The following is an 18,057-nucleotide window of genomic DNA, read 5'->3' as shown; positions in this document are numbered from 1 at the left end:
TGAATACATTGCAGAAAACCGTTTCCCTTTCCAGTGGCTTGATTGTTATGCACACATGCTCAGGCTCTCGAAAATAACTAAAACTCGTAATGACATACATTCATAATGGACCCCGTCGGAGAGAAGAGCAAAGCAACAAGGGCTGGCAGCACCGAGTTGTGATAGTACAAAACAGGAGCGAAGATTATTTTGAAAACATCAACCGTGGGTTCTGCCAGAGGCACATAACGCCAAACTGCATGCTGAGGCTAACGGCAAAAAGATGTAAGATGAGAAACATTGTTTGCATGCCGATGCTTTGAGTCCGTAGGTTCAACGCTGCTAGCAATAGTAAAGGATAGAACATCCAGGGGTTCACCGCAAGAGGACTACAGGGCTGGAACGCTGAAACAACCTTTAGAATAAAGAATCCCAGTTGAACTGTATGTAGCGGAAGCTGCAAGTCAGAAAGTAAGGTTGAAAAGAATGGGAAATACCTCATCAGGATCGCCCCACTTGGGGGTGGAGGAAGTAAATGCTGAACAGTTTCACGAGTTTCATGCACTTCAGCGGCCTCATTTTCAACAGGTGGAAGAGGTGGAGGACCAGAGTACCTCGCTCGAAGAACCACATCTCTTTCAGGGCTTAGAGACATCCTCCTTTCATTGTGAGGACCCATGTCGTCAACAAATGGCACCGGACCGCCTCCATTGGACTCGTATGGAGGGTTACGTCGGAGAGCCACCGGACTCCGTGAAAATGGTTTTCGTGGAGACGTAGGTGGCCTGGAGAAAGAAGTAGATGTTTGATTTTCAATGAATTGCATCCTGGAACTAGGGTGTCCTTCAGAGCCCGAGGAGCCGGTCCTTCGGGAGCGGATGTTTTCATTCACAGTAGCCCCAGCTTGAAGACCGTTCAAAACATCGTCCGCAGATGGCCGCCTATCAGGATTCACAGATAATAGCCGTTCTAGAAAGGTATAGAGTTGTTCAGGCAACTCAGGTCTCATCCTGCGCGCATCATCAAATCCAGTCCACTGGCTGATTTCTTCCCTGAGCCGATCAAGATCTTCCCTCTCTTCATGGATAAGGTCAGCATTGCTGTAGGGAAGCTGTGCAAAACATAGAAAGTAGAGAATCATCCCCAATGAGAAGATGTCCGATTTGAACGTAAAGTTCCCAAATGGCCCTCCAGGATAATCTCGTCGTAACACTTCGGGTGCGCAGTACGACACAGTTCCGGTCGCCCCGGTAGAGAGTCGTTTCGCATCCTGGGCCTGGACCTCGCCAAAGTCACTGACCAATACGCGTATACCATCACTGGTTTTGTGCAATAAGCAATTATTAGGCTTGAGATCACGGTGGATGTAGCCATTCGCATGGAGATATCGAAGCCCGGATGTGATATCTTTGAAGAACGAGTATATCTCCTCAAAGTGGAGTTTGCGAAATTCGGTAGGATCGGTACGAGGATCCGGCTCGCCTCTGGACTTCCTCCTTAGACGCTCTTTCAATTGTTGGGCAGTTGTAGATGTTTGTACCGATCCACAGATGTAGTTGTGCAGGTCACCGGCGTTGCAGTATTGCTGAAGGATGAACGCGCAAGGCACACTTGGCCCAAATGTGGTGATCTTCGCATCTTCAAGCCATACGTGACGGTAAGACACGAGATTTTGATGTGAGAGATGCTGTAACAATTGTACCTCTCCGAGTACCTTCTCAAGCCATTCGTGGTCATCTCCGACAGGTACGCGTTTGCAAGCGTAGTGTCCTAGGGACACACCATCCAACACATGTTTCACGAGCAAGACAACTCCTTTGCCTCCTTTGCCTAGAATTCCTTCCTCGACAAAAAACTTCTTGAAGTAGTTTGGGATGAATGCGGCCGACGATATACCCTGGGAAGCGGACGTACCCCCGCTTGGTTCGCTGGTCGGGCCATCTGGAAGAGCCGGCTGGACGAGGCGTCGGTGGGGGGATGATGAAGTTGACGAGTTTGTAGAGCTAGGAAGACTCCTATGAAGCATGCGAAAATAGTTGGGATTGACAAACTCAGGTTGTCCTCCTGGACTTGTGTGACGGCTTTCTTGTCCTGCGCCGCTATCGTGCAGTGGACGATGGCAATAAGGACAATCGGTCAAGTCAATGTCGGCATTGCTCTTAGTTGTATTCCGAAGTACTAGCTGCTGAGAGTCCCGATCAAAAACCACGACGGAGTCATTATGGCGTCTGCCACACAATGACCGTTAGAATCATGTCTATCAGTTAGGACTAGTCATCTTACAGTACGACATCGGAGTTAGAAGATCCGTATGGTACAATGGACATGCCGTCGTCCGCCATTATCAATGAAAGACACGAACATCTCTTAACTTAGGAGAACAAGGGGTTATCATTCTCAGGGAGAATTTATAAGAGCAAGCAAGAGGGTCTTCCGTTGCTTGTTGAAGAGCTATGATGAAAGCGCGGCTGGGGTGGCCCCACGTGAGCTACGGCGGTGAAGTACTAGCGCATAACGACCATATTTAACCAAGACTTGGGTACTACTACTGCACATCTCGTACCATTTCACAACAGAACTGATTGTTTTGAGAGCTATGTGGGTATCTATAGTGAGGTGTAATGGTTTACATGACCAAAAGATGCAACCAATGCTCTAAATGCACCCATTGGGGGAGAATGTCGCCTAGCTAGTACGCCCAACAAATGCCGTGTACACCACGACTGGGCGGTTTGACACCGACTTTCGGTGTTCTCGACTCTGAAGACCTTGGTCCACGCTTATCGGGCCCAGTTGGTGGGGTCTCACCCTGCCTGTAGAGCGGCGTGGGTTCTGATGGACTCCGACGGGGGCTGCTGATTTCAGCGGCAGCCCATAGCCTCTTGCCTCGGCTGCTTGGTTTCGTAGAATACTATGGGGAAACGACCGCTCAATCATTTTCCTCCCCACTCTCCTCGTCGCTCACCTCAAGGTTTGCGATCGAGTCATTGTCATCATCACTTTCACCGAAGCCCTCAAACTCTTCGCCAGATGCAGAATTAGATTTGGCTTCACTCTTCTGTGCTTCTTCTGGCTCGGAGTCGAGCTTCCGCTTTCGACGCATTTCACCGAGTCGGCCTTCACGACCTTCAATTTTTTCGCCCTCGGCATCGGTGGTGTGGGGTGGTGGAGTGAACCATGGGATCTTGCCCCTGAGGAAGTCATTGATAACCATTTTGGCGACTCCATCAAGGTCAGGCTCTCCTCCACGGAGTAGCCTTCCACCCTTACGCGCAAGAACAGCCAAAAACTCGAGAGGGTCATCTGAGCCCTTCACACCGTAGGTACGTTCCAAATGTTTCGGCTGAACACGCTTGAGAACCGCGGGTATATACTGTTCGGGGTTCTCTACGTTCTCCACGCGGCAAACACCGCGAAGGAGAATATCTTCTGGTGTGTCATGTTGGTTTGGGGGGACCACACCGGGACAGTCAATGAGATATATCCTCTTCATGAGAGTAATATACTGCCAGACCTTAGTCTCACCCGGAATGGGAGCCACGGTACACACTTTCTTTTTGCGTAGTGTGTTGATGATCGAGGATTTACCCGTGTTCGGATAACCAATGAAACCAACTGAGATCTGCTTCCGTTCCGAATGGAGAGCTGAGAACTGTCTCAGGAGTTGGATCAAAGAGCCTTTGCCGAAGGAGTTATTGATCGAGGCATGGAAAGCCAGAGTAGGATGGTCTTTAGACAGATGTCGTACCCAGGCCGCCTGGTTTTTTCATTAGCATTCGAACACCAGTAAACGCAAGAGCTAGAACAAACGAAAACGTGTAACAGTAGAATGTGTGTAACGTTACTAAGAGATCTGCTATGAAGCAGCCAGATGACTGGAGCAGGACTCAACTCAAAAACGGAGCACAGCTCGGCCCTTACAACAGGCTTTCAAAACGAAAACCGTCAGCCTAGCTTCAGAATGAAGGTCGGCGCGGGCCAGCGTCAATCTACCAAAGCTGTAACAGACATACTTCCATTGAGAAGGTAACGACACGTGGTCGCTAGAAGAAGCCTTGACTTAGCAATGGCACAGGCATCAAAGCCTGATGGAGAAGGGTATCCGAGAAGGATAGGGAATGCATAAAAGCAAATATAGTGGAAAATATATGAAGGGGAACAACGTACCGCTACACCTGTGGGGACAAGGTCACACTTGTTGAGCACGAAAATCAAGTGCTTATGAGGAGCCTCTTCCCGGATGTACTTTTCGATACTCCTGCATCGTGTACCTTCGGGGTCACGAGCATCAATCACGTGGATGACAACATCCGAGGAATCGATGACCTTATAAAGCTCGTTCCAGATACGCTTGCTCTGACCTTTAGAAAAGACTGATTCAATCGCTGTAGCCGTCGTGGTATGGGCATCATCTTGCGCGGCTGAAACATCTCCAGAAACAGCTAGCGAGCCATCGGCATGGATCTCATGATCAGTCTTTTCCACATAGGCATCATGCATCTTAGCAGTCTCGCCAGCGAAGTCTTCCAGCGATGAAACGCCCAATTTGACACGTTTCCTCTGAGCCTTGGGCCCGAATGTATCGCCATATGGAGACGTCTCAATAGCCATTTTCGCTTGATGCTGTTTCAGCCCATTCACACCTTGACCGTCTCTGATCAGGCTCATGGGAAGCTTGTTGGTCTTGAGAAGGACTTGATAGGGGTCCGCAGCACGCTCGGCGACCGCCTCACGAAACGAGGAAAGTGCCTCTTGGGAGATCACTCGAGTATTTCCAAACCATTTACGGTTGGGCTCTATCCTAGCGACGGGGGCCTCGCGAGACTGATATGAAGCAGCCACAGTGATGTTACCTTCAGCGTCACGCCGAGGCTTACCATCCTTGTACAAATTCAGCCTCTTCACCTTCTTCGCATCTCTTCACGAAGTCAGCCAGTATATCACCAGATCATAGCGAGATGGCTCACCTGTAGAAATTTTCACCCTTGACCCTGACATTACCCATGCCATCTCCGACCTTCCCCTGCCGCTCTCTACGAGAGGCCTCTTTCTTTCCTGTACCCATAATGAATCCCAATCCCTGATTTCGGATTTATATGAAAATAAATCTCAAGGTAGGATGAGAAAAAAGTAGGTTGGCAGAGCGCAGAAAGAGAAATAAGAAGAGAGAGAAAAGTTGATAGTCTGGTAAAAATTATTTTTTCGGGGCGGGAGTCAGGCTAACAGGCGCACGGGCCAACTGTGAGAAAATCGCTTCGATCTTTTTCCGGCCTTCGCAACAGAACCGTGTCTCCCATCGTCCGGTCCGGCTCCCCGAATTGCGGACGGAGTTGAATAATTTATGCTTAGTCTATATTGATAGTTTCTATTTTGATCGTCTTGGTCACATTCGATTGCTATTAAGACTTTCAGTGGAGTGAACTGGATTGTTTACCATGTCTCTCTTCCGCAGCAGTTGCAGGGCCGCCTCCGTGCAGGTCCGTGGCTTCACCTCGTCGGCCTCTCTTCGAGTCGGTCCAGAGTCACCCAATTTCGTCGATGTCCCTCGTACCATTCAACCAGACCTGCCTTCGAAGCAACATGTAAAGGGTACACTGCCTGTTCCTCGCGAAATCTTCCCCGTTCGCCGAGCCGACAAGCCGTCCGAGGAGTACATTTCTGCCGCAACCCCCCTTCCTTCTAAAGAAAACAAAGTCGATCCGAACGATCCCCATGCCCAATATATCAACTGGAAGCGCCGAATGGCGGATATGAGGAGGCAAAATCTCAGAGAAGGTCTCCTAGAGTTGCACAGCCGAAAGCAGCGGACGGATAAGTCGATGATGCAACGGAGTGCCGACAAGCAGAAACGACGAGAGCGCATTTTCCGTCAGCCAGAGAGAGAAGATGAACGGTTGACTCGCCCTTCAGTCGTTCAGGAGATGCTCCCTAAGCGCACCCCAGTGCTACCAGACCCCAACCGGGAAGAGCGTCTTGCGCTATCCCACGCTCGGTTGGAAGCTATAAACGCCCAGAAGCAAGCGGAGCAGCGGGACTCTCTTCAAACGCTGTACATGAATGCCCGGAATTTCATCACCACCGAAGCTCAGCTTGCAGCTGAAATCGACCGCGTCTTCCCTGAGGGTGAGAACGAGGCTTGGCGCAATGACCACCAGCAGGGTGAGAACATCTGGAACTTGGGTGTACCCCCAACCGTCCAGTCTATCGTCAATGAGTCCAGGAAGAGCGAGGCAGCTCGCTGGGATCTCATCCAGGGCAGAGTCAAGAAGTTGGGCGAGCAGATCACAGGGGGCAAGTTGTGAATATCATGAAGACACTGTATATTACTCTAAATTATTGAGCTGAACCTCTTGTTTCTTTATACACCTAGTCTAGTCGACGTTGGCATCAATCGTTTGCTTTTCCTCTGCAATTACTGAACCTATCCATGACTTGAACACTGATCTGAAATTCCGGTACTATCTATAATATGCCTTTACACAATGAGTATTAGCCATCATGAGCCTGAAATGGATGAAGTCATCTGTGAGTCCGGCAGAAATGATGTATTTGTACAAAGGACACCACGTGCTACAGGGTGGAATGTACGGGGAGTATTGTCGATATGTCATACGTAGCACAACATTTTTATGAATGATGGTAGTCTATATCAGTAAAATCGAGAGAAATGCCGTTTGCCAATAGAACGCCATCGCTATGCACCAGTCCCAATGCGCCAACACCTAAACCAAGAATGAATCTATATAGAAAGCACTGACCCCTCTAATTCCAGGCATTCGGCAAGCTACACACTGCCTGCAGGCCCGCTCGAAGTCGCCGCCATTGCAGCACCTTCTGAGGCAACAGGCTCCGGGGTGTCCAATGTATTTGTCGCGTCCCGTTGTGAAACTTCCTCATCGACGAAGCATCCCAAACCTGCGAATGCCTCGAGCAAGGTGCGTGAATAGTATTCACGAAGGTCATATCCACCAGCCTGCATACGAGTATCTTGTCTAATGGGATCAAGATAGCTGGATGGGTAGAAGTCTTGCAAGGTATAATAGTCCCGTTTGCCCGGAGCCATTCCGCCAAACGGATCGTATGGCTTTTCGGGTTCGGGGGTCTTGATTCTCTTGAGTCCCTTGATAAGACCAGTATCACCGGCGTCACCAGCTTTATCGGTCGGGAGCCTACCTTGTCCAGCCTTTCTAGCATCCGAGCTACGCAGGGCAGCCTGTTTCTGTCTGATACGTTCCTCCTCGCTACGTCGAGCAGACGACTTCTTGAGCAGAACTTTCTGGCCCTCACGTGCAATAGCCGCAGCGTCCGATGGCCGTCCGGCGGCAAGACGAGTGAGAACGTCTTCTCGTCCCGCGAGTATCTCCCGGCGCTCGTTCTCATACTCCTGTCTGATTGCCTGCCGGCGGAGGCGAGCTCTTTCCTGCTCTTGAGTCTGCCGTTCTTGGAAAGACGAAGCTTCCTCAGCTTCCAAGGCTTGGTTGGTGCGGATGGAGCGCATATTCTCTTGTGCGTATTTTTGGAGATCGGATTCGGTTTTCGCTACATCAGTGCCGTGAACAAGATTCGCGATGATCTCCTCGCGTTGTTCAAGAAAATCATCCCAGGCCCGTTTAGAGTCAAACTCTTCTTCGCGGCGATTGAGACTATGACTCGTTAGGTATTACCACCCGTATTCAGTGTCGGATGTGCTTTATCATACATCTGCATAACTCTGCGCCGTATATCAACCTCCCTTTCTACATGAATATCCTCGAACGTCTGTTTCCGAAATTTATTCTTTCGTAAGGTCTTATGGCATCCGGCTACAGGGCAGTTCGCAGGGCCCGAAGAGAAAATACGATCCACGCATGACTCGCACATTTTGTGATAACATTCTGGATTAATGAGGAAGTGCATGTCCGGGTTCAGGTACCGCGAGGATTTGCAGACGGGGCAGACCTCTGGAAAGGTATTAGTCTGGGAGTCTATGAAAAGGTGGAAGTTCTGAGTATACCATCTTCATCTCCACGGTTTTGTATCGACTCGCGAGAAGGCGGCATGGTTCTTGATCGCTGAAAGACAAGAGAGGTGATTATTAGTGATTTGAGGTCTTTGGGTGCTGGTTGTAGGAGTATTAATCCAACAGCTTGCACGGGCCAATCAGAATCTCCGGTGACCGTTCCGCGCGGGCGGAACTTTTCTTTGCCCCCGCGGCGATTCTCATTTCTCTCTCCCACCTTTTCCTTATTTCTATTTTCCCTATGCCTCTAAACTTGCTGTGACCTTCACATGCAGCCCCTACAACCATTCGTATCCTTCATCTGCAACTGAGTACAAACGAAATGGGCGTTCCTGGTGGCAAACTACAGGACCTTGAGCGTCAACGTCTCGAGCTCGAGGACAACATCTTGAAACTCCAGGAATCTCTCTATCTCTGGAGGATATGGGAGGCAGAGTACGATGGCTTCAAGGATGAGGTAAGCGAACTTGGTGTCGACGCTACGACGGATGACTTTCTCCGCGTTGGTCGCGATTTTGGCGGGTCGCTAGTTACGGAAGATGAAGTCGAGGTAATCCTTGGGGTGAAACAAGGCGTGACGCGGACCAAACAACAGGTCATTGACCTCGTATCAAGACGAGTTGACTACGTGAGACAGAATGTCATGACTATGGAAAAGCGGCTACGTTCGATAGAGAACCAGCTGCATGTGTTTGACTCTGCTGAGCAACTACCAGCGGAACCCACCGCGGACTACCCCATGACGGAGATTGTTGAGGAGCTGGATGAGGATGGAAATGTTATCTCGAGCTCAACCGCGACACCCGGAGATCAGGCGCCGGAGCTTTTAGAACTTCTCAAGAAGGCTGGTGTGAAGGATATCCCGGACCATCTGAAGACAGACACGCAGGCTGAATCCAAATCGGAGGGTGAATCTAGCCCAGCAGTCAAACAAGATCAGGAAGAGGCCGCAGGCAAGCCCAACTCTCAGGAGACCAACAGAAGTTCTGTGACTTCTTCCCAGGAGAACTCAACAGAGTCCAAGCTGGTGACTGAAAATCAGGAGATACCTATTACTGAAATTGATGAATCCCCAGAGGATGCCAAACTACGTCGCGAGATGCTACAGTATGGACTTGATGAGGTTGGAGCTGTTGTGGCTGAGCTTGAGCTAGATGAGGATGGAAGTGATATATCTGTAGATGATGATTACAATGCTTCCGCGTATGACGAGGAGGACGAGGAGGAAGATGAATATGGGCGGAGTACTCGATCTGTTTTGAACGAGGATTATCACCGACAGATGCGTGCGCTAGAAGCCAAGTTGAATGCTCGAGGGATGTGGAACATGGGCAAAGACACTGGCTCGCTGCCCGCGGATGTGCAAAAAGAGCTCGAACAGCCCAGTGTGGTCCGAGTTGAGAAGAGCGCCGAGTCTACAGATAAACCAATGCCAGAAAACAAGCCGAAAAAGAAGGTTGCTTTTGCAGAGAGTCTTGATATCGCCCCTGCCCCTAAGACTCCGACTGTGGAGAAGAAGACTGCCCTTCGGCAATCGGAAGTGCCTGTCCTATCAGATGCAGTTGTTGAACGTACAGAGTCAGTTGCCAAGAGCTCAACCACGAATAATGCTCCGAAGAAGACATCTCGCTTCAAGAGTGCCCGAACTACTACCAGTGAGAGTAGTACTCTACCTTTTGAAGCACCCTCTTCTCTCCGCAAGCCCATCACCTCAACGTCTCCTTCATTACCTCTGTTCCCCGCCAGGTCATCTGAACCTAAACCCTTTTCCCAGCCAATTTCGGATATTACCGACGAAGAGTCACCCGCTTCCCAAGGACCCGAGGGGAAGATCTTGGCCGACAAGCTCGTCGAGCATGAGGTATCTCAAGGTGCCGCCATCCCGCCTGAGCTCGATGAGATCGATGAGCAAATCCATAGGAAGGAGATCGCAAGTGAATTCTATCGAATGAGAAACAACAGGATCCAGCAGAACGGTGGTTTCGTACGTGGGGAGCCAGAGATCGTGCCTATCGAAACCGAAGAGGCTCCGAGGCGGGTGAGCAGATTCCGAGCTGCTCGAATGACATAACCATGAAGACAATAGAACAGATACCCAATATATATTCAGCTAAGAGCTAGGCATTTCTTCCGTTTTGGTGACGCGTAGCAACGGAATTCTGCTTTGCTATGGATCCTTCTTGAAGGACACCTGGCAAATGCAATGGGCATACATACTTCCAATGGTATGGCCATCTAACTGAATTCCAATATAGACTGGGGGCTCTCTGACTCCTCTTCTTTCCATGTCATTACTGGAGGTATTGGGCTCAATAGAGTACTTACAAACAGTGATGGTTTGGAAGAAATGAAGTGTGGTTTTCGTTTCACCCTCAACATATCAGTAGTAACCGTCATAATTCACGCAAAATTATATTTGCTAGCAATTGTGTATGAGTTGTTGAAGCGGCAGTGTAAGGCCGAACACCTCCAAATTTTTGAAAGTTTGAACACCACAATATGAAAAATTACTTTTCTTTTGTTTCTTTATTTTTCCTTTTTGCAATGCATTCTGGTTTTCGTTGGGTATATATGTTTTCTATAGCTCTTATATTAAATGAAAGTGTTCCGCATTCTGCATTTCTATAAAGTTTTCGACATATATTTAAGCCACCAACCATAGGCTTTCGGCAGCATAATTTCTCCCTCAGCATATGTTTGATAATGTGGCCCAGAAGCTTCCAGCATACGCATAAACCATAATAAACTTAAAGGGAAAGAGGTTCTACATTCCCGAAGCCATGGATGAGTCTCTTTGGAGGGGTAAAGTGGCGTTTATACCCAAGTCTCCTATATCAAACTGAAGTAGGAGACTAAACACCGAACCATAGAGCGAACATGTTTGTTTTCCTCTTCCTTCCTAAATATCTTTCACCTTTCTGGGACACAGAGTCATGTGCGCTCTGCACTTCTACACGCAGAAAAAAATACCTTATACTAACTATAAATAACCAACGTCTTCACAGTACCGATATGTGAGGTTTACAATACGAACCTGCCAAAACTACTACTAGTTCTTACCCAACAGTAGTCAAACCTGTTCCATATCAACCCCGATTGACTTTTTACCCGATGACCCAAGAACATAATACGAGCCATTATCATGCCAACATCGGACAACTTGTTTTCTCCTAATCCGTCTATAGGCAGCGCTAGGCGTACCACACAAGGCAACAACAAAAAGAAAAACAAAACAAACTTTTGTCTGGAGCAATAGCCCTAAACATCCCCGATTACGCATGCGTATGCAGAAGCCCTGTACCTCGCCCGGTTGGGCTCACACAGCCGCAAAAAAAGAAAAAATGGAAATGCCCGAGAGGTCTTGAAGAATGCCTGGCATTCGCTGCCTTGGATCCAAGGGCCACACACCATTGCTGCGTGTCAATTTCTTGACCGTCTGGACTGACGCAAAGTTTATATTGCTTGAAATGCTTATCTGGACCGAAGGGTAGTCTAATGCACGCCACTGTCGCTGCGGGGGCTGTCTTTTGGGCTAATGACCGGTTTAGTTCATGTTAACGGCGTTGTTCGGTATGGTTGATTCTACTGAGATGAGGTCTCTGTAGCCAATCGTACTGCTTTTCTGATGAAAAGCTTTCAGAGAGGTGTTTCAGATGTTACGTATGGGCATACGATGGGGTTCTGGGTCAGGTAGAAGCTGAGGTGTCTTGTTTGTTTCTAAAGTATTATGGGGAATGTCTGATTAAATGGTTGGATGGGATATAGAGGGCATATACTCTAGTAAAACATTAAAAATAAAAAATAAAAAAAGGAACAGGCATCTAGAGGCGAGAGGTTTGTGTGGAGCAATCCAGCATTCGGCGAAATGCTTGCAGAGTCTTACTTCGGAGGGTGTACGTACGCAAAGACCTATTTGGTAATGTAAGGGACTCACGACTAGTTTAAGCGGGATACTGCCCCCCGTGTTTCTATATATATCGATATACATTACACTAGGACGGGATAATCGACTGAGGCAATAATTGCATAATGCCGAAAATTTCGAAGGTGAGGTTGCCTAGCTAAGATGACCTTTTCAGAAGATCAACAACAAGGAAGGCTTTTGTCCGAAATGACGTGGCGAAACTGATCGACGTTGAGCCTGCCTCATTGAAAGGGGATTTCGATCATATTATGATGATTGTGGTGGTGGAATTCTATGAGAAGAAAGAGGAATGGTCCAAAATAACAAGCATTGCCATTGGCAGCAGGTGACGCCACTCCCCACTTAGATAGACGGGGAAACGGTTTCTCCAGTCCACTTTCAACCCACTCGCTTGATCCAGTTCTACTGTCCTGTATCTACAGATCCCAGAAGGTAGGATCTGGGTCATTTCCGACGGGCCATAGTCTGAGGTTACTCAGCAACAACTGACCTTTGCCCTATGTGGTGTAAGATCTTGTGTTCAACAACACCATCATGATGCAAGACCGCCATAAGGGACATTGGGGTTGAATCCCCACCACCTCTGCTCGGCGGACGTCGTAAGATCCAGTGCATCTTTTGATCGGGATGTTCATTCCGTTGACAATGGCTTAGTAAAATACGGTTGTTATCAATAGAATCAATGTTCCATGGTCCTTCGTTGGCACTCCTGAGAACTCCCTGACTGTGTTTGGCCAGAATGAATCACGTACCATGGAAAGCGAAGAATTGCCACTGTTATTGCTAGGAGTGCCTTTTTCGAGCCATGTTATTGAAGTCATTGACCAGGGGATGGCATCCGATGGGCCCGGGTCCACAGTAGGCTCAATGCCTTGCACTTGGGGCCACTGCTATGGCTTGGATCCCACAGCCAACCCTCAGATTGTTTCCTCTAAGAGACTGTTTCTCCACGGTGCTTTTTTTTCTCGCATGACGTCGTCATCACTGCCTTGCAATTCCGAGCTTCCAGACCTGGCCGGCTTCGCCGGACAGTTGTCAGCTCGTCTACCAAATCAAAAGCACCTCCACACATTTGACCATGGTCCAGTGCATCCCATCATACATTATGACTGGACATATTTGTTTCTATTTTTTCAATCTCCATGTGGAGGTGCGAGATTCGATTCACCTACTTCATCCAGTTTACCGGTTACCTCCATGACGTTTCTTGACGTGCCCACCCTTCTTTATAAATACGGCGCACCCCGCGTGTTGCTTACCCTCATAACTCGATCTCGTCAATATCAATACGGTCTGTACCCAGCCTCGACTGTTTCATTCGCTTCCATTTGGGTCTTCGTACGCTATCTTAGTTATGAAGAACTTCGCTACCGTTGCAGCTTTCGCTGCTGGCGCCAATGCCCTTGTTGGAAGGGGCAACAGCTGCTGTTTCCACCTGACTGCTTCCGGCGGTGCTTCCGGCAATGTCGGTCAGCTTAATGACGGACAGAACCGCGTCCACGGTGGACTATCAGAAGCCGAGTTCTGCATCGACTCCAATGGTGCCATCACTGACGGAAACGGTCGTGGATGTATCATCACTGGTATGGAAGCACCTCACAAGTTCTCGTGAAAGCGCTTAGTAACAAGCTCGGCAGGCCCAACTACTCAGTTTCAATGCGATGAGGGAGCCACGCCTATGACTGGCTGGTCTATCAACTCCCAGGGTCAAGTTTCGTACAAAGGCGATTCGGACTTTGTCGTGTGTGAGACTGGCCAAAATGGCGGATTGAATATCTATACTACAGAGACTTCCGATGTGACTGGGTGCAAGGATGTGAAACTGTCTGCCGACTCTTGCTCTGGCCCCGGTAGCTCTAGCTCGGTGGCAGTCCCTGGCTCTAGCACTGTTCCTGCATCCTCTAGCGCCTCTATTCCCTACATCCCCGGAGCCTCCTCCAGTGCTTCTGTACCTTACGTCCCAGGACAGTCTACTAGCGCCTCTATTCCCTACATCCCCGGAGCCTCCTCAAGTGCTTCTGTACCTTACGTCCCAGGACAGTCTACTAGCGCCTCTGTCCCCTATGTTCCTGGTCCGTCCTCTAGTGCTCCCGTGGCTGGGTCCAGTGGATCTGCTGTCACCGTTCACACGACCTTGACCTCCACCTACTGCCCCGAATCATCAACTGTGCCCGTTGTTCCCGTACCACCCGGATCAAGTGTGCCAGCTGGCACTCCTGGCGTTCCTGGGACCTCTGCTACACCCGGTGTTCCCGGTACTCCCGGTACTTCTGGGACTCCCGGCGTCCCTGGAACTTCGGGTGCCCAGCCATCTCAGACTGCCACTGGTACTCAACCATCTGGTACTTCGACTGCGGGTGGGAGCTGCCCCACAGATCTCTCCGGCAACTATGAATATCCTCACTTGATCATCCCTGTCGACTCTTCTTCTCCTGATGACGCTGCTGGCACTTCTTTTAACGGCACCATCTCGTCTACCATCTCGACCATCTTCAACTTTGATATTCCTTCCTCTGACGCTGGAAAGACGTGCAGCCTTGTCTTCCTCTTCCCTAAGAAGGAGAACCTCGAGACTTCGTCTTACTCTTTCGGGGGTGACGGCCAGGTCGACTTCGTTTCCCTCGAATCTGCTGCCAGCGAGTCTACCACCTATAACAATGCTCCAGGCGTAAAGGAAGACTATGGTGACATCACTATCTCCCCCGGCAACTCCTACCTCATCTCCACTTTCGAGTGCCCGGCTGGCCAAGCCGTCAGCTACGAGATGAAGAACTCCGGCAGCACCGAGCTGAACTTCTTCGAGGATTACAACCCCTCCCCGTAAGTCTACCTGTGTTGCTTCTCAATCGAATTACAACTAACATGTATTCTAGGCTCGGTCTGTACATCACTGTCTGCTAAAGTAGTGGACTCTTTTGAGCAACAGTCTGACATCACGCGAACATGACTTATGGGCCCATTGTTTTAAATTCCAAAGTATTCCTTTGTTGCACGACAAGATGGTTTTCTCCTTTTGGGTGGTCAGGCTGGAAAGATTATCTAATACGATATTCAAATAAACAAAACTCTCTTTAACCTCTAGGGGCCATTGTTTTGAGTGTATATTATAATGCTCACGAAATAATTTTATCCGAATATAATTCGTGTCTTACAATATATATATATTACAGCAAAATAGAAAACGCTAGCCTAGTAGATTAGATCTTCACGAACTGAACATAACAACAAAATCGAAGCAAAAAAGGGGGAAGCAAAAGGACGGAAGGAAGCAAGAAAAAAAAAATTGGAAAGAAAAGAGGAGCGAGAAAAAGGGCAGAAAACGAGTAAACACAAAGAGTATTTGTTTCAGCCTAGATTTTTCGGAAAAATCACCTGCAGATCCATTTGACAACCGGTCAATTGTAGAATTATGATGGGGATCAACGGGAACAAGCCACTATCCCCATACACAAAGTTTAAGCGAACATGTGGCACTACTATTACAAGGCTAGTAGTAGGAGGTTCAATAGGTTGGTGTCTATTCTCCAATACAGGTCCTGAGGAATCTGGCTGCCTATATAGGACATCCACTGCGTTGTTCGAGGAAAAATTAAAATGGTGGCTGTCATGGATAATCCGCCCAGGGTCTCTGGGGGTGGATCTGCAAACGCGCGGTATCCATCTTGGGGTCTGGGCCTTTAATTTGACTCGCGTGTCCATCGCTCGAAAGAAGTCTAAGCCCATCCAAGCCACTTCACTCGCCTGTTGCCTTGGGCGGCACCCAGTTGAGGTAAATTCGTAACCAAACATGTTCCTTTTATCTTCTGCCTGGTTGCCAAAATTTTTCTTTTTCTTTTTCTTGATCTTTTTCGTTTCTCACGATATTTTATTCACCTCATCTGGGAGGTTGCATTCCTTTATTTATTAATTTTCCAGTTGTCACCGCGCAGGTTCACGGTTACCTGGAATCTTGCCTTACGTGCAGCGTCAAAGCGATTTGTTCACCGCAGCGTCTGTGTCCCTTGCTGTACAGATCAGTTGACAGAACACCATCCCGCAGACCGACCCTCTCTACGGAATTTTTATTATTCTTACGTTTGATCTCCGCGAATTCCAACCAAATGGGCCATATTCCCGATAAACTACCGTTCTCGAAGCGGCGGTTAAAGCCGCGCATTGTTATCTCGTGGGTCTCGATCTCTTAGGAAGGCATGCATGTTGCTAACCATTGCTTGACACGCAGATACATAATTGATTATGTAGTCCTCATGTTCGTTTACCCTAGACCGTCTCATACACCGACCCAACCTCTCCTTCCCCTGCAATTATACTAATGAGACAATGCCTTTATTGCAGCGCATGCATCGCCGGCTTCTACATTCTCGATTCTATTGAGCCTTATCACCAGCATTTCTCCTTGAACAATATATCTCTGATGTACCCTTATGCTGTCCATGAGCGTGTACCCATCCCATTAGCCCTCTGTATCTCCGGCGTTGGCCCCTTGGTCATCATCGCGGTCTATACACTCGTGATCGATGGGTTGTTTTCTCACCACAAACCGGTGGACCCAGTCTCTGGAAAAAGGAAACTGACAGGTCCATACCGGTTCAAGGATCGACTATGGGAGTTCAATTGCGGCTTCCTCGGCCTTTTACTCTCGCAAGGGCTTGCCTTTCTTATTACCCAGGTTTTGAAAAATGCTTGCGGCAAACCACGGCCAGACATCATCGATCGATGCAAACCTGCGCCAGGAAGCGAAGACCCGTTTCGCGGCTTGTCGAATTCTACGATCTGCACGGGTGATCCGGCGATTATCAAGGATGGGTTTCGTTCTTGGCCTTCAGGTATGTCCTGATAATTTGGATTGTGGTAGCGTTCTCCAGTTACTAATTACTTTCGCAGGCCACAGTAGCTGTGAGGAACCTTCGTATCTTCGAGTGATATGCTGCTGATACATATTTTTTTTTTATTTTTAGCTTCCTTTGCTGGACTATTCTATCTGACGCTGTGGCTTTGCGGGAAGCTGCATTTCATGGACAACCGTGGAGAGGTGTGGAAGGCGATCATCATTATAATACCCTGCATTGGAGCTACTCTCATCGCAGTAAGTCGAATTATGGACGCGAGGCACCATCCTTTTGATGTAATCACTGGCTCGCTTCTGGGCATCGTCTGCGCCTACATCTCGTACCGCCAGTACTTCCCGTCTATCTCAGAGCCTTGGAAGAAGGGGCGGGCTTATCCGATTCGGTCATGGGGTAGAGATCCGGTCGCCCCAAGTGATACCGCTCCTCTTATGGCTGCTAGCGAGAGCACTGCTGCTCTGCGCAATCCGGAGGAAGAGGGGCTCAATACAACTGGCGCCCCTGATACTAGAGACCCCACTCAATTACGCGCCTCCAGGTATATGCCTCCGGCTAACAATCCATATGCCACACACATGGGCCGTGATGATGACGGTCACTGGTCATCCTCAAGTGAGGATGTCGCAAATGGGTATGAAATGCAACATGGCTACGCTCAGACACAGAACCCGGCATACGGCGGACAGCTTCCTCGATATGAGGTTGACACATCATACCACTCCCGCATGGAACCCACAGTCACAGGGGTCAGTGCTGCTCATGCGCCACCGGTAACGACCGTTCGCTCTGACGGTGAGCGGGAGTTGACGGATGTGCCTCCACGAGCATTCTAAGATGGATCTTCATTCAACATCAGTTTGAGGAATATACTGGATTTTACCCAGTACCACGTATATCACGACTTTCTTATTGGATAGGACAAGTGAAATTTATGAATCTTCATAGCTGCTTGAACTGGGATATATACATGGTTACATACATCTCGGACTTCGGCTAGTAATATATGTCGATATGAACGAGATGCTCCAATTTTCAGGACTTTCACAACTAACTGGTTTGCATTGTTGTCTTACAGGATACAGCATGGATATATATGAATAATGGCGTTTGGAATGAAAATCTCTTTCTTGTTGTGTCGAGAATCTAAGATAGATGGGATAAAAATAGGTGATCGATAAGCTAGGGGTCAACCGTGGCTCTAGAACCTCGTGGCCGCCCCACGTTCTAAACAAACAACGGCGACAGTGAACGGTTCATATAGGTATATAAACTACCAGTATTGATGGGATGGTGTTGTTCTTTTACCA

General features: G+C 48.7%; 7 protein-coding genes across 7 annotated transcripts; 3 read left to right on the top strand and 4 right to left on the bottom strand.

Annotated features, from left to right (window-relative positions):
- Window positions 1-26: 26 nt before the first annotated feature.
- Window positions 27-2,412, bottom strand: BDW43DRAFT_258625 (protein kinase IKS1). Its single transcript, XM_032039996.1, has 2 exons — window positions 2,263-2,412; window positions 27-2,207 (listed from the first exon to the last, which is right to left on the bottom strand). Exons 1-2 carry the CDS (start codon window positions 2,319-2,321, stop codon window positions 185-187), a joined length of 2,082 nt encoding a protein of 693 aa, XP_031906440.1. The 5' UTR covers window positions 2,322-2,412; the 3' UTR covers window positions 27-184.
- A 75-nt stretch (window positions 2,413-2,487) lies between these two features.
- Window positions 2,488-5,135, bottom strand: BDW43DRAFT_258622 (putative GTPase NOG2). The gene is made up of 3 exons (XM_032039995.1): window positions 4,947-5,135; window positions 4,147-4,897; window positions 2,488-3,736 (listed from the first exon to the last, which is right to left on the bottom strand). Exons 1-3 carry the CDS (start codon window positions 5,042-5,044, stop codon window positions 2,909-2,911), a joined length of 1,677 nt encoding a protein of 558 aa, XP_031906439.1. The 5' UTR covers window positions 5,045-5,135; the 3' UTR covers window positions 2,488-2,908.
- Window positions 5,136-5,282: 147 nt separating this feature from the next.
- BDW43DRAFT_258621 (uncharacterized protein) lies at window positions 5,283-6,458 on the top strand. Its single transcript, XM_032039994.1, has one exon. The coding sequence runs from the start codon at window positions 5,415-5,417 to the stop codon at window positions 6,279-6,281; it is 867 nt and encodes a 288-aa protein (XP_031906438.1). The 5' UTR covers window positions 5,283-5,414; the 3' UTR covers window positions 6,282-6,458.
- A 208-nt stretch (window positions 6,459-6,666) lies between these two features.
- On the bottom strand, window positions 6,667-8,037 carry BDW43DRAFT_258620 (TFIIH/NER complex subunit TFB3). The gene is made up of 3 exons (XM_032039993.1): window positions 7,973-8,037; window positions 7,679-7,919; window positions 6,667-7,622 (listed from the first exon to the last, which is right to left on the bottom strand). Exons 1-3 carry the CDS (start codon window positions 8,016-8,018, stop codon window positions 6,764-6,766), a joined length of 1,146 nt encoding a protein of 381 aa, XP_031906437.1. The 5' UTR covers window positions 8,019-8,037; the 3' UTR covers window positions 6,667-6,763.
- A 148-nt stretch (window positions 8,038-8,185) lies between these two features.
- Window positions 8,186-10,131, top strand: BDW43DRAFT_8618 (prefoldin-like protein). The gene has a single exon (XM_032050612.1). The coding sequence runs from the start codon at window positions 8,301-8,303 to the stop codon at window positions 10,047-10,049; it is 1,749 nt and encodes a 582-aa protein (XP_031906436.1). The 5' UTR covers window positions 8,186-8,300; the 3' UTR covers window positions 10,050-10,131.
- A 580-nt stretch (window positions 10,132-10,711) lies between these two features.
- On the bottom strand, window positions 10,712-11,741 carry BDW43DRAFT_258617 (uncharacterized protein). Its single transcript, XM_032039992.1, has one exon. It carries the CDS (start codon window positions 11,256-11,258, stop codon window positions 11,049-11,051), a length of 210 nt encoding a protein of 69 aa, XP_031906435.1. The 5' UTR covers window positions 11,259-11,741; the 3' UTR covers window positions 10,712-11,048.
- A 1,516-nt stretch (window positions 11,742-13,257) lies between these two features.
- BDW43DRAFT_295984 (ubiquitin 3 binding protein But2 C-terminal domain-containing protein) lies at window positions 13,258-17,583 on the top strand (the record flags this gene model as incomplete). Its single annotated transcript, XM_032044146.1, has 5 exons — window positions 13,258-13,486; window positions 13,541-13,719; window positions 13,873-14,723; window positions 16,239-16,729; window positions 16,862-17,583. The coding sequence occupies 5 exons, from the start codon at window positions 13,258-13,260 to the stop codon at window positions 17,581-17,583; spliced, it is 2,472 nt and encodes an 823-aa protein (XP_031906434.1).
- Window positions 17,584-18,057: the final 474 nt, after the last annotated feature.

This window comes from Aspergillus alliaceus (assembly GCF_009176365.1).
Source record: "Aspergillus alliaceus strain CBS 536.65 unplaced genomic scaffold BDW43scaffold_1, whole genome shotgun sequence".
NCBI classification, from domain to species: domain Eukaryota; kingdom Fungi; phylum Ascomycota; class Eurotiomycetes; order Eurotiales; family Aspergillaceae; genus Aspergillus; species Aspergillus alliaceus.
Note: the sequence above shows the minus strand (reverse complement) of the source record. Positions and strands in the feature narration are given on the sequence as shown.